This window comes from Pseudophryne corroboree, chromosome 5, assembly GCF_028390025.1.
Source record: "Pseudophryne corroboree isolate aPseCor3 chromosome 5, aPseCor3.hap2, whole genome shotgun sequence".
Classification (NCBI taxonomy): Eukaryota; Metazoa; Chordata; class Amphibia; order Anura; family Myobatrachidae; genus Pseudophryne; species Pseudophryne corroboree.
In genome coordinates this window covers 620,577,285-620,593,023 of record NC_086448.1, presented here as the reverse complement: position 1 = coordinate 620,593,023, position 15,739 = coordinate 620,577,285, and the positions used below count along the sequence as shown (strand labels likewise).

Genomic DNA, 15,739 nt, shown 5'->3' with positions numbered 1-15,739 from the left:
AAAGTGATACTTTCACGGTGTCTGTGTCCTGTTTTTATTTGGGTATTTTTTTTGCAGTAGAACTACAGGTACCAGCGGGCCCGTTTCCCCCCGCATGCTGGTACTTGTGGTTCTCCAAGTACCGGCTTGCTGGGACTTGTAGTTCTTCTGCAAAAACCAATATTCTTAAATTTTCAACAAGGCTATCAGCCCCCCATCACCCCTGGCCCTTGTGTGGCTGGGGAAGGGACCCCTTGATTGAAGGGGTCCCCACTCCTCCAGGGTACCCCGGCCAGGGGTGACTAGTTGGGTATTTAATGCCACGGCCGCAGGGCGCTGTATAAAAGTGACCCCCGGCTGTGGCATTATCTGTCCAGCTAGTGGAGCCCGGTGTTGGTACAAAAAATACGGGGGACCCCTACTCTTTTTGTCCCCCGTATTTTTTGCACCAGGCGCAGAGCCCGGTGCTGGTTGTTAAAATACGGGGGATCCCCTGTCATTCCCCCCCCCCCCCCCCCCCCCCCGTATTTTGGCAACCAGGACCGGCTCAAAGAGCCCGAGGCTGGTTATGCTTAGGAGGGGGGACCCCACGCATTTTTTTTTCCTGATTTTTACACCATTCCATTAAAAAAATATATATATTTTTTTTAAATATATAAATAATACTTGTGCCTCCTAAATAGACAAACCAAGTACCTAATCCCTTCTAATATAAATAGATATGCTATTACCAATAAAAAAAACACAAAAAAAATGTTTTTCAATTTTTTAATTAGATTCCGCCAGCAAAGTGTGGCGGATTGAAAATGACGAATTTACTGTCTAAAAGCACTGTTGTCGAATTTACAATCTTCAATTGAATATACTTTTGTCGAAATGCCGCATTTGTACCATTGCAGAAATGTTGAATTTGACAAATGTCGAATTTCAAAAAGTCGAATTTGGAATGGCCGTTTTTTTGGCGAAAAGTACTGTATTGCATTGTCGATTTTTTTTTTTGGCCGAAAATGTCCCGTTTTTCGACATTTTCGGGAATTCGACCACAATTGCATATACCCCTATATCAGAACAAATGCTGGTATACTCTATTTACATCACCATTTAAAAGCAAAATCATGTAAAATGGTGGAAATGTGTTTTATTCATCAGAAAGAGGATACCAGACACTTCCACATTAAGCTGAGGAAATGGGGTGTAGTACGATTTATTTATGGAGGTACAGTACACCTAAAAGAAATATGAAGCCATATAGCAGGACTGGACTGCCTCAGCAATGTACTAACCAATGTTCAGTATGGGATATATGTTAACCTGTAACCATCATAAATGTATGCTAACATGCTAGGCAAGAGATGTCAGAAATACTGCCTTTATAGCATACATACTTAAGCCAACACCACATAGGACAATCCCGCCCTAGACTTTGTGGCTACAAGGAATGCTAATCAGTCATTCACACCTCTGGGCTAAGTGGCCGTCTCACATCAGCAACCACAGGGCCCTGTCAATAGGTATGAAATATAGCGCCAATAACAGTGACCCTAACCTGTTTGATAATAATACAATTGATTATCGAATGGATCATTACTGGGCATAATGTTAGTTTCTGGGCTGAGCATTACTCTGCATCAACAAAAGACACAGACAGCATCTGGAGATTATACAGTACAGTAGCCATAATTAACACCCCTTGATGCTGCACTGTCTAGGTACGCTTACTCACTACGGTGCACAGAACTGAAGCAAGCTTACTCACGACAGTGCACAGAACTGAAGCAAGCTTACTCACTACGGTGCACAGAACTGAAGCAAGCTTACTCACTACGGTGCACAGAACTGAAGTAAGCTTACTCACTACGGTGCACAGAACAAAAGCAAGCTTACTCACTACGGTGCACAGAACTAAAGTAAGCTTACTCACTACGGTGCACAGAACTAAAGTAAGCTTACTCACTATGGTGCACAGAACTGAAGCAAGCTTACTCGATATAGTGCACAGAACTGAGTCATGTTGTACACAAGGACAACAAAAATAAATCTAATTCAATTATATAAACGCTTTTGAGAATAGCACAGAAGTAAGCCAGAATGATAAGATAAATTTAGTTGCAATGGCTCTACATAACTGTGTACCAGCGACTCCAAAAATTACTGAACATTTTTTTATTATTATTTTATATATTACCCCTTGGGCTGCACGATTTTTATTTTAAAAAAATAAATGTAATTGCATTTTACAGCACAATAATTCAATATATTAATGCACAGGAAATAATTTATTCATTGAAACTATACAGTGTGTGCTTTCCAAAGCAAAATCCCAGATTTCATCAGGATTCCCAACTAACAAAGGTTAATAGAGTTGAATCGAAACTAACTGCAGACAGATTTACTCATGAGTCTAATGAATAGAATGAATGTGCAGGAATATAAAACTCACTGCTCAATCCCACTGGTCTAAACCACATGAATTCACTGGAAAATGTTACCACAGAGAATATTGTGTGTGTGGGAAATGATGAGTGGACACTACAGGAAGTGTAGTAAAGTCCACATTTGCACAATATATACACTTGGATTCCCAAGCTATATATAGACTGAGGTGACAAGACTACAAAGTGTAATGACACACAAACAGTACAATATGTTACTTTCAGATGAAGCTTTGAACGGGAATAAAATTAAACTTACTTCGTAATTGTTCCATCAATATCTGAGATAATAATCTTGTCATTCCAATTCCACAGATAGATGGTGGCCTCACATCGGCAAGTGCCTTGGTACTGAGTGGTTATGCTAAACACAATGTCATTCGGACCATCTCTAAGCTTCAGTTTTTTCTGAAAGGAAGAATAAAACCATATAATTGACGTCCTTATCTTATGTGGAGTAATAATTTCAGGATAATGGATGACCTACTGTACTATATAGAGAGCTCTAATAAATGCAGGAAAATATTTGAAAGAGTGGATTGGAAATGAAGGAGTAATATAATGAGAAGTTCCAGCTCAGGACGGAATGCGGGGAGTAATTCTTGTTATGGTCACTGCACACAGTAACCTACATCTTATTGTATCCAGATTTGGATCCTTTTACACTTGGCACTGTAAGCCAACAAATAGAACACTTATATAGAGCATCAATGTTGCAGACGGTATCAAATGGCATTAGAAGCTCTCTCTCGTTTCCTTTGAAATTCGAGGACTAGAACTCACGCACCAAACACAAAACCCTTTTTAGCAAAGAAAGGAATTTCACTGGTGAACTCATATAAGGCACTCCTTCCAACAGGCAAGTTACATTCGCCGGCTTTCCCAGCTGGCAGAGGCACAACAGTTATTTCTCAATGTTTAAGAAGCCCTCATATCAGTGCTAGCAGAGCTTCCCTTGAGAATGAAGTGGTATGATAAAGCAAAAGTATGCAAGTAAATAATCTTAGAGGGAAATAAGAAACATGTCTCTCAGACACCCCAAGAGTGGGCTCAGCTGGAACAATAGATATACTACAGCATACTTGGTGCCAATCCGACGGGATAATTATTCAACTTAGCTCAACAATCCACAATTGTTTGGGGAAATAAAAAAAAAACGTGGAAAACATCAAATATACACAATGTATAGGAGCATCCAAGATACAAAGAGAAAATAACCCCCAAATAAGCACAAAGAAAACAATTTCTTGATGAAAGTACATTAAAGCAGAACTAAACCTTGCAAACCTAAAACACATGTTATCAGACTTTATTACTGTTTCTTCATTCTTCTCACCAAATAGCACCTCTCGCTGAGCCAAGTGTCTGTCGTTTAAAATGTGCATCTTATTTGCATAAATAAAACACATAGAAGTGACATCTATATTGCAGGCTTACACTGATCATACAGGTGTGCGACATTTGTATATATGTGTGTGACGGAGTCTAAATGCTCCAATGCGGCCATGGCTTTTCTGCGATTCTGTAATGTGCGGTTAAAGTCGCAGGCTAGGTCACTGGTGCACTGAGAATGGCTTTTTGCTGTGTATGCGATGCCACCAAGATGCTAAATTTATACTTCTCCTTACAGAGTGTCTGTCACACCGGGTATCTCAGTCTTATACCATCATATCTCAGGAGCTTATCGGTGTAGAAGCTATACCAGACAAATTGTGATCACGCAGGGCAGGTGACTTTATTCAGCTTGAACAGCTGAGAAATCCCAATGAAGGACACTGCAGCTAGACATTTTTCAGAATAAAGGGGGTCATTCCGAGTTGATAGCTAGCTGCATTTGTTTGCAGCGCAGCGATCAGGCTAAAAAAAAGGCAGTTCTGCACATGCGTATGCGGCGCAATGCGCACGCGCGACGTACGGGCACAATGAACAATGTAGTTTTGCACAGGGTCTACAGATGCATTGCAGTCGCACTGCTTGCCGCAGAGTGATTGACATGAAGTGGGTGTTTCTGGGTGGCAATTGACCGTTTTCAGGGAGTGTGCGGAAAAACGCAGGCGTGCCTGGAAAAAAGTAGGCGTGGCTGGGCGGGTTTGGGACGTCAAATCCGGAACTGAATAGTCTGAAGTGATCGCAAACGCTGAGTAGGTTTTGAGCTACTCTGAAACGACACAAAAATTTGTTGTAGCCGCTCTGCGATACGGGTTCACTACGATATGCCGGCGGTCGGGCTCCCGGCGACCAGCATACCGGCGCCGGGAGCCCGACCGCCGGCTTACCGACAGTGTGGCGAACGCAAATGAGCCCCTTGCGGGCTCGCTGCGCTCACCACGCGCACGGTGGCGCGCGACTATTTTGTTCTCCCTCCAGGGGGGGCGTGGACCCCCACGAGGGAGAATAAGTGTCGGTATGCCGGCTGTCGGGCTCCCGGCGCCGGTCGCCGGGAGCCCGACCGCCGGCATACTGAAGACCACCCCTGCGATACAACCGTTCGCACTTCTGCTAAGCTAAAATACACTCCCAGTGGGCGGCGGCATAGCTACAGTGGCCAGATCACTTCCAGCATGACTGAGGCCTGTTAACGTGTTCCGTTACATTCGGACTGCCTTTACCAAGGTGATCGATAATGAGTTTATCATTTTCGGTTTGAATATTGAGAATTACAGTCATTTTTGGGCACTGTTACAGTAATCCCTATGACAACATATTGGAAGGAATTTTAAGGGATAGCATACAGGAGTATCTGCATACCGCTAAGATTATTAGCAGGAACCAGCATGGGTTTGTGAGAGACATATCATGTCAAACTAACTTAGTTAGCTTCTATGAGGAAGTAATCTCGACCAGGGAAAAGCAGTGGATGTGGTGTACTTAGATTTTGCAAAAGCGTTCGATACAGTGCGTCACAGGAAACTGATCATCAAATTAAAGGAGCTTGGCCTAGGAAAAACTGTTTGTACATGGATAAGTAACTGGCTGGATAACAGGGTACAGCGAGTAGTTGTCAATGGGAAGTCCTCAAGCTGGGCACCAGTAGTCAGCGGAACACCACAAGGGTCCATACTCGGGCTACTAATGTTCAACAAATTTATCAATGATCTAGAAATAGGCCTGGAAAGCACAGTGTCAATCTTTGCAGATGATATTAAACTGTGTAGGGTAATTAATGCGAAAATAGATGTGGAGTCTCTACAGAATGATTTATCTAAACTTGAAATCTGGGCGTCTAAATGGAGAATGAGGTTCAATACAGAAAATGCAAAGTTATGCATTTCAGGACTAAAAACAAACTTGCATCCTACATATTAAATGGGGAAAATCTAGGGGTAACAGTATTGGAAAAAGATTTGGGGGTACTCATTGACAATAGGCTTAATAACCTTATACAATGTCAAAGTGCAGCAAAGAAGGTGTAAGTAAGGTGCTAGCGTGCATAAAACGGGGGATTGAGACAAGGGACGAGAGTGTAATCCTGCCGCTGTACAAATCATTGGTACGTCTGCACTTGGAATATTCTGTTCAATTTTGGACACCACATTATAAAAAAAGATATCTGTGAACTAGAAAGGGTTCAAAGGCGAGCTACTAAATTGATTAAAGGGCTAGAGGGACTGGATTACGAGGAAAGGCTTACTAGGTTGAATATGTATACACTGGAAAAGAGGCGTCTAAGCGGAGACGTTATGAATATCTTCAAATATGTAAAGGGACATTACAAAGAATTATCAGAGGAATTGTTTATTAAAAGAACTCTGTATAGGACACGAGGTCACTTGCTGAGGTTAGAGGAGAGAAAATTTCATACACAACGTAGGAAAGGGTTCTTCACTGTTAGGGCAATAAGGATTTGGAATTCCCTGCCAGAGAAGGTGGTAATGGCGGACTCTGTATATGCATTTAAAAACGGATTGGATACATTTCTGACTAAAAAAAGATATCCAAGGTTATAGCATTTAAAATATGGACCTTGATAATCTGGAAGGAACATGGTTTACAGTGGTTAACTAGACATAAAACATTATTTCAACAGGGAAAATAATAATTAACTCGGCTTAATACAGAATACAGGTTGAACCCGATGGGCATTTTGCCTCTTTTCAACCTCAATAACTATGTTACTATAACAATTGCTCAAAATTGTCTGCAGTTTGCTAGTCTATGGACAGAATTTGTTTGTGCCACGCGCAGACCTAGTTGACAAAGATTAAACAGATTAATAGACCTGAAAATACCCAATCACCTACCTGGTGTAACAGTTGCCAAAGCAAAACAAAAATTAGAAATTCAAGTAATATTAAATGTATGAAGAAACTTATGTCTTTGTAAATGTAGCCTATATAAGATGGGAACTGCCGCAAAGTGCTCCAAGTGGACAGGGGTGTAGAGAGGGTGGCTCCGTTGGAGCACGAGCTCTGGGCACCAAAAAAGTTAGAGGGCGCGTTGCCACCCTCCCTCCTCACACTGCACTGTAGGTTGCTGTATTTGCAGCTGCAGAGCAGGAGCAGAGGGGGTGCACACTGTCCTGAACTCAGAATACCATAGGTAGGAAACAGGGCAGGCCAGAGGCAAAACAGCAGGTAGCACTGACAGACGGTACATGCTGGAGCTCTGCCACCCTCTTTATATGTCTCACTGTCTGCTTGTAGCTGTGCAGCAGAGTTACATCTGTCCTGCAGCACCACTGTCTACCCTTGTTGCTGTAGCACCTCTCTCTGTCTAGTCCAGCTGCTGCAGCACTGCTATCTGCCCCAGTTGCTGCATAATCTCTCTCTGACCCACATTCTGTAGCATCTCTCTCTTTCCTGAAAGCTGCAGCACGTCTACTTCAGATGCTGCAGTACCTCTTTCTGTCCAGGTTTCTGAAGCACTATTCTCTGACCCAGCTGCTGCAGCACCTCTCTGTGCCCCATGTATAAGTGGCTATACTGTGGTGTAATGTGTATAAGTGTCCCTACTGTGGCGTAAAGTGTATAAGGGGCTCTACTGTATGGCGTATTGTGAATAAGGGACTCTACTATGTAGCAAATTGTGTATAAGGGTAATACTGTGTGGTGTAATGTGAATAACAGACACTAGTAAGCAGTATCATGTGATTTGGTACTATTCTGTGGCCAAACCTTTCCCCATGAAGCTACACCCCTATACTTTTGATGCATCCTGAGTTCCACAAGTCCTAGAACCAGCCCTGTCACCAATTTAGGATTTTTAAATATTTTTTCTTTTAAACTGTAACATGCCACCACATGTTGGCTAGGCTCTCAATTCAGTACAGGGGAGGGGGGCACTAAAACATACCCTTGCTCTGGGCACCATGGCACCTAGCTACACCTCTGCATGTGGATATGGGGTCGACAGTAACTAGGTCGACCACTATTGGTTGACAGTAACTAGGTCGACAGGGTCTCTAGGTCGACATGTTCTAGGTCGACAGGTCAAAGGGTCGACATGAGTTTTGTTATGGGGGGGTTTGTGTTGTTTTCTCCGTACAGTGACCGGGAACCCCAATTAGTGTACCGGTACAGGTTACTACTCCCAATCGTAGTTTGCGTGGATCGTTAAGTATGAAAAAGTAAAAAAAAAAAAAAGAGGAAAAATTGTGAAAAACTCATGTCGACCTTTTGACCTGTCGACTTAGAACATGTCGACCCAGAGACTGTGTCGACCAATAGTGGTCGACCTAGTTACTGTCGGCCTAGAGACCGGATCCCGTGGATATGTGCATATGCTGAAACTAACATTTCAGATAATGAAAACGCTCTGTTACTCCGTGCCTTTGCATATCCTTTTCTCTCTCTCTATAGATGGATATTTTGTTATCCTTACCTCTTCATTCTTCATACCTGATTTCTGAAAATGTGGTAAATATTACATCATACAGTATTTACTACTATACCATACTACTAGTTACCAGCCCGTCAAAATGACGGAATAACATAACAGTAATGTCAGTGCCGGAGGCTGTGCATGTCTGAACAAAGCAACACTTGTGCTGCTCCATTGGGCACAATCTAGTGGCCGCTGTTGCGCAAAACACTTGCATTTCCCCCATAGAGGTGAAAAGCAGCGTTATCCTTTTATTATATATAGGATGGAAAAGCTTAAACTGCAGTGTACCTTAACATATGTGCATATACTTATATCATTTACTTTTAGAGTACCTTACCTAAACTTTTTATGCTTAAAATCTTAATGTGAATAAAAACATTTAGTTTGTTAAAACGAGCACAAGTTTAAACTGTATGAGTAAATAATAATTACACAAACAACCTGGCTATTGTTACTGGATAGGTTTACTTCTCACCAATGGGTTTTCATGGACGTTAAATCTCCAGGTTACACTAACTTCCAGGATATCTGTTATAACCTAATTAGATCCCTGCCTGGCCAAAGTAAATAGCGATCCAGTCACCTGACCTGAGCCTGTGAGGCTGGTTTAACGCAATAAGGAAAATAATGCTGTATTTAAAGTTGCAAGTAATTTGCTAATCCAATGTCACAGAAAGAGGAAGTATGTACATACGTTTACATGTAGGTGCTCCTAACTTTCAGTTAATGGGTTAATTAAAGGACTCCAATCTTTCTCTACACTGTTCCAGAATCTGCTTATTTAGCAGCGCTCCTCAAAGTGGTGCTATCATGTTTTAATGACAAAATCCCAGAGCAGTAAAAATAGGATTTTGGTTACCTACCTGTAAATCCTTTTCTCGTAGTCCGTAGAGGATGCTGGGGTCCACATTAGTACCATGGGGTATAGATGGGTCCACCAGGAGCCATTGGCACTTTAAGAGTTTGAGAGTGTGGGCTGGCTCCTCCCTCTATGCCCCTCCTACCAGACTCAGTCTAGAAACTGTGCCCGAGGAGATGGACATCTTCGAGAGAAGGATTTAACACAGATAGTGGCGAGATTCAAACCAGCTAACACATACAAGGCACATCAAGCTAACTAGCTTGAAACATTCAGCAACTGCTGAAACATTACTTACCAAGTAACAATGCAGTACATAACTTAACAAAGTAGTACCGAACCAAATAACGGTTGCAGGAAAACAAAGCGCTGGGTGGGCGCCCAGCATCCTCTACGGACTACGAGAAAAGGATTTACCGGTAGGTAACCAAAATCCTATTTTCTCTTACGTCCTAGAGGATGCTGGGGTCCACATTAGTACCATGGGGATGTACCAAAGCTCCCAGAAAGGTAGGGAGAGCGCGGAGGCTCCTGCAGAACTGATTGACTGAACTTCAGATCATCAGAGGCCAAAGTATCGAACTTGTAAAACTTTGCAAACGTGTTCGACCCAGACCAAGTTGCAGCTCGGCAAAGTTGCAATGCCGAGACACCCCGGGCAGCCGCCCAGGAAGACCCCACCTTACGAGTAGAGTGAGCCTTAACAGTAGAATAAGCGAGCTGGATAGTGAACCGAATCCAGCGAGAAATAGTCTGCTTAGAAGCAGGACACCCAATTTTCTTGGGATCATATAGAACAAACAGAGAGTCCGACTTTCTGTGACGAGAAGTTCTCTTCACATATATCTTCAAAGCCCTTACAACATCCAAGGACTTTGATGTAATTGAGGAGTCAGTAGCCACTGGCACCACAATAGGTTGGTTGATATGAAATACTGACACAACCTTCGGAAGAAACTGCTGACGTGTCCGGAGTTCAGCTCTATCTTCGTGGAAGATCAAGTAAGGGCTTTTATAGGATAAAGCCCCCAATTCGGACACGCGTCTAGCAGAAGCTAAGGCCAACAACGTGACCGTCTTCCATGCAAGAAATTTGACCTCAACCTCCTGTAGAGGCTCAAACCAATCCGACTGGAGGAACTGCAACACCACATTAAGGTCCCAAGGCACCGTAGGCGGTACAAAGGGAGGTTGGATGTGCAGAACTCCCTTCAAAAAAGTCTGAACCTCAGGGAGGGCAGCCAATTGTTTCTGGAAGAAAATGGATAGGGTTGAAATCACCTTCACAGAACCCAACCTCAGGCCCATATCCACACCTGTTTGCAGGAAGAGGAGAAAACGTCCGAGTTGAAACTCCACCGTAGGAAACTTCTTGGATTCACACCAACAGACATACGTCTTCCAAATACGATGGTAATGTTTAGACGTTACCCCTTTCCTTGCCTGTATCAGGATAGGAATGACATTCTTCGGAATGCCCTTCTGAGCAAGTATCAGGGGCTCAACTTCCATGCCGTCAAACGTAGCCGCGGTAAGTCTTGATAGGCGAACGGCCCCTGCTGCAGCAGGTCCTCCCGAAGAGGAAGAGGCCTCAGGTTCTTCTTGCAGTAGATTTAGAAGGTCCGCGTACCAAGCCCTTCTTGGCCAGTCTGGAGCAATGGGGATCGCTTGAACCCTTGTTCTCCTTATGAGCTTTAGGATTCTTGGGATGAGTGGGAGTGGTGGAAACCCGTACACTGACCGGAACACCCACGGAGACACCAGGGCGTCCACTGCCACTGCTTGTGGGTCCCTCGACCTGGAACAATAACGCCGAAGCTTCTTGTTGAGACGAGAGGCCATCATGTCTATTTGGGGTAATCCCCAAAGGTCTGTTATTTCCTTGAACACCTCCGGATGGAGACCCCACTGCCCTGGATGGAGATCGTGTCTGCTGAGGAAGTCTGTTTCCCAGTTGTCTACTCCCGGAATGAAGATGGCTGACAGCGCCAACGCGTGTTTTTCTGTCCAGAGGAGTATTCTTGTCACCTCTGCCATTGCCGCTCTGCTCTTCGTTCCGCCTTGTCGGTTTATGTAAGCCACTTTTGTTACGTTGTCCGACTGCACTTGAATGGCCCGATTTCTTAGAAGAGGGGCAGCCTAAAGAAGACCGTTGTAGACGGCTCTTAGTTCCAGGATGTTGATGGGCAGGCCGGCTTCCAGGCTTGACCACCGTCTTTAGAAAGTTACTTCTTGAGTGGCTGCTCCCCAGCCCCGAAGGCTCGCATCCGTGGTTAGAAGGACCCATTGCTGAATCCCGAACCTGCGGCCCTTCAGAAGGTGAGGTAATTGTAACCACCAGAGGAGCGAAATCCTGGCCTCCGGCGACAGACGAATTCACTAGTGCATGTGGAGATGAGATCCCGACCACTTGTCCAGAAGATCCAGTTGGAAGGTCTGAGCGTGGAACCTCCCGTACTGGAGAGCCTCGTAAGACGCCACCATCTTTCCCAACAGGCGAATGCATTGATGAACCGACACCCGGGCTGGCTTCAGGACATCCCGGACCATAGTTTTTATCACAAACGCCTTTTCCTGCGGAAGAAATACCTTTTGCACTTCTGTGTCCAGGATCATTCCCAGAAAGGACAACCTCTGGGTTGGTTCCAAATGTGACTTTGGAAGGTTCAGAATCCAACCATGACTCTTGAGGAGGCGTGTTGTGAGAACAATGGACTGCAGCAGCTTCTCCTTGGAAGATGCCTTTATCAGCAGATCGTTCAGATATGCAATGATGTTCACCCCTTGTTTGCGCAAAACCATCATCTCTGCCATCACCTTGGTAAACACCCTTGGTGCTGTGGAGGCGCCGAATGGCAGGGCCTGGAACTGGGAATGACAGTCCAGCAATGTGAAACGGAGATAAGCCTGATGCGGCAGCCATATCGGAATGTGGAGGTACGCATCCTTGATAACCAGGGATACCAGGAATTCCCCCTCTTCCAGACCTGATATCACCGCCCTGAGAGACTCCATCTTGAAATTGAACTCCTTTATAAAGGGGTTCAATGATTTTAGGTTCAAAATGGGCCTGACCAAACCATCCGGTTTCAGTACCACAAAAAGGTTTGAATAGTAACCTGTGGCCTGCGCAGGAGGAGGAACTGGCACAATGACCTGTGCCTCCACCAGCTTTTGGACAGCTTCTTGTAGTACAGTGCTGTCTGCCAACAGAGCTGGTAAGTCTGTTTTGAAAAAACGATGAGGGAGACTTTGAAATTCCAGCCTGTATCCCTGGGATACAATAACTATCACCCAGGGATCCAGGCCGGATGATACTCAGACGTGACTGAAGTGTCTGAGTCTCGCTCCCACCGGCCCAACCTCCAGGCCGCTCGGTCCACCGTCATGCGGAAGACTTTGGTGTACTTGAAGCAGGCTTTTGTTCCTGGGAATCTGCTTTTTCTAGGACTTAACTCGACCTCCCCTAAAGAAGGTATTTGATGGTCTGGCCTTTCTAGGCTTGTAAGGCCGAAAGGACTGTGTTGCAGATGAAGAGAAGGATTTCTTCGGAGCAGGTGCTGCTGAGGGAAGAAACGGAGACTTACCCGCTGCAGCAGTGAATATCCACGCGTCTAGAGCTTCCCCAAAGAGAGCCTGGCCTGAATAGGGTAGGGACTCCACACTTTTTCTGGATTCCGCGTCGGCCGACCACTGGCGCAGCCACAGTCCCCGACGAGCTGAAACAGACATGGAAGAGATTCCCGCAGCCATGGAACCCAGGTCTTTCATAGATGCTACAATAAAACCTGCTGAATCATGTATGTTGCGTAAAAATAATGCATCATCCTCCTTATCCATCGTATCCGAATCCTCTAGTAAGGTAGCCGACCACTTTACTATAGCCTTTGCAATCCATGCACTAGCAATAGTGGGACGTAATATGGCCCCTGAAGCAGTGTACATTGATTTAAGTGTGTTAGCAATTTTTCGATCAGCCGGCTCCTTTAAGGCGGTAGATCCTGGAACAGGCAAAACCACCTTCTTTGAGAGTGTGGACACAGATGCGTCAACAATCGGCAGGTTTTCCCATTTTTTTCTATCCTCCTCAGGGAAAGGAAACGCCACCTGTACCCTTTCAGGGATCTGGATTTTTTTCTCAGGGTTTTCCCATGCTTTCTCAAATATAGCATTCAATTCCTTTGACGCAGGGAAGGTTAGCGAGGCTTTTTTATTTTCAGTGAAAAAGGCCTCCTCAACCTGTTCAGGTGTGGTATCATTAATATTCAACACATCCCTGATAGCCTCTATCATCAATTGCACCCCCTTTGTAAGAGATGCGGACCCCCGCAACACATCCCCATCACCGCCTGTGGTGTCAGAATCGGTATCCGTGTCGTCTTGTGTGTCATGCACAAGCGCACGCTTATGGGGGTATATAGCGGAGCGCCCTGAGGGACCAGAAACCGGCCATACTGCCATAGAGCTCTGTAATACCTGGGTTGCCGATTCATTACTTTCAACCCTGTCAGAAATCTGAGAAATCCAAGATTTGATAGAGGAAAACCACTCCGGTTCCCTTGCTGGTATCTGTGCTAAACCAGTGCTACCCTGATTACATGGAATGGGATCCTGGGAGGACAAATCCTCTGCAGCATATGACACAGTGTACCTGGATACAGCTAAAGCAGGCCACCAAACACTCTACGCACACACAGGTGAGAGCAGACAGAGTCCCCCCCCCCCCCCCCCCCAAGAATGGCAAGAGACACACAGAGATTGGAGCCAACACACACACACCGCATTTACCAGCGCTGACTGTGCACCTTAATAGGACACAAAGTTGTATTACAGCCCCCCCCCCCCCCCCTCCCCCTTCTAGAACCCCCTGGTACCGTTTACAGATAACTGGAGTTGCTGTGGAGGAACTGATTCTCCTTCTTAGCGCTGTGCAGGCAGGAAAATGGCGCTGAACGCTGCTGGGTCCGCTCTGAGGAGAAGCTCCGCCCCCTTAATGGCGCTGTCTTCCCTCTCTTCATGGATTATACTGGCCTGAGGAATTAGTGCTGGCTGAGATCCAGGGACCCCGACAGGCTTCTGGACCAGTGTAGGGTGTCGCGCTGGCTCAGGGCGCCCCTCACAGCGCCGCACCATGTACTGCTGAGCCATCCCCGGAGCACAGTTAATACTGCGCTCCTACCCTGTGCCGCCATCTTCACACCGACCCCCCGCTTGCTAGGGGGGTCGGTGTCTCACTCGCCACCGATTCTTCAGCTCTGCAAGGGGGTGGCGACATGCTGCTGAGGCGTTCAGTCCCCTGTGGCGGAGAACGATCAGACCCCTCTGGAGCTCAGTGTCCAGTCAGTGTCCAGTCAGCGGAGACAGTGGCTCAGACCCCGCAGGGCGGACACTGCTCCCCCCCCTCAGTCCCTCGCTGCAGGGAGGCTGTTGCCAGCAGCCTCCCTGTAAAATAATAAACTCTAAAAAAAAAAAAAAAAAAAAACATTTTCCAGGAAAACTCAGGAGAGCACTCCTAGCTGTGACCGACTCCTCCGGGCACATTTTCTAAACTGACTCTGGTAGGAGGGGCATAGAGGGAGGAGCCAGCCCACACTCTCAAACTCTTAAAGTGCCAATGGCTCCTGGTGGACCAGTCTATACCCCATGGTACTAATGTGGACTCCAGCATCCTCTAGGACGTAAGAGAAACATTAACATTTTGTTTACTGCTTTTGGAATTTCCTGGACAGTGGTTTTACGTGTGATAGATCCCATGTCTGTAATGTAATATCTGTTACCAAAACCATACCCCAATACATTAATTATGCACTGCCATCTCCAACAGGGATTCCATGCACTGGAAGGGAACAGAATAAGGAACTATTGAAGCATCTCTGAGACATGGGTTAAAACGATCACACAGATACAAAACCTAAAATACAGTTTGAGTCATTCATCCGTTCACATACAAGAGATTTTTGCGACCACAATGTTGTGACTAATTGCGGGATCTGATTACACTGACGTGACCTGTAATCCATTTCTTCTTTCCCTTAACAGCCGTCTTTGAATTGTACTCTGAGTTCATCAGTCACTCTGTTCTTTCCACTGTGCACAACACACCTGGGTAATCGGGAAGCAGAACATCTGCTTTCACAGGATAGTCCTATATAGCACTATCCCAGGCTGATGAGTAAACAACCTTTCATTTAATATAGACACTTGAACAGCAGTTAGTGTTATCATCAGACATTCTCTGTTTTATTACTTCGGTTTTAAATGACAAAGGCTCTCTGTTGCAAATACAGCTAAATGGAAGGAAGACTAGACTATTGCACATGAAAGAGGGAACGCCCCTCTTCTTGATGTTTTCTGCAGTGTAGGGGTGATTCTCTGGTGATCATAAAGAATAAGTTCTCAGGAGCAGCAATATTTGAAATAAGGGATCCCATGCATGCAAACGAGGGAACCCATAATCCCCAGGGGTCAGTACTTGGGAGATACAGCCCTTTGCCAGTTTGTCTCCACAAATCCCCTTGTATTCGCTGGGGTGTGTGGGTGTAATGATGTTGGCGGTGCTATTATGCCCCATGGCTCCCAATGACAGGAACAAGTTATGCTCGACTTCTAGGTAAATGATTTCCCCCTCTGGTGTAATAGCATTACT

General features: G+C 45.3%; 1 protein-coding gene across 2 annotated transcripts in view; it reads right to left on the bottom strand.

The window, feature by feature from the left end:
* The window catches only part of LPIN2 (lipin 2), a 324,290-nt gene that overhangs the window by 26,203 nt on the left and 282,348 nt on the right, over positions 1-15,739 (bottom strand). For both annotated transcript variants that reach the window (XM_063923550.1, XM_063923549.1), the window contains one exon: positions 2,671-2,819. In XM_063923550.1, the coding sequence (XP_063779620.1) occupies positions 2,671-2,819 (149 nt within the window). The remainder of the gene's footprint in view (positions 1-2,670; positions 2,820-15,739) is intronic.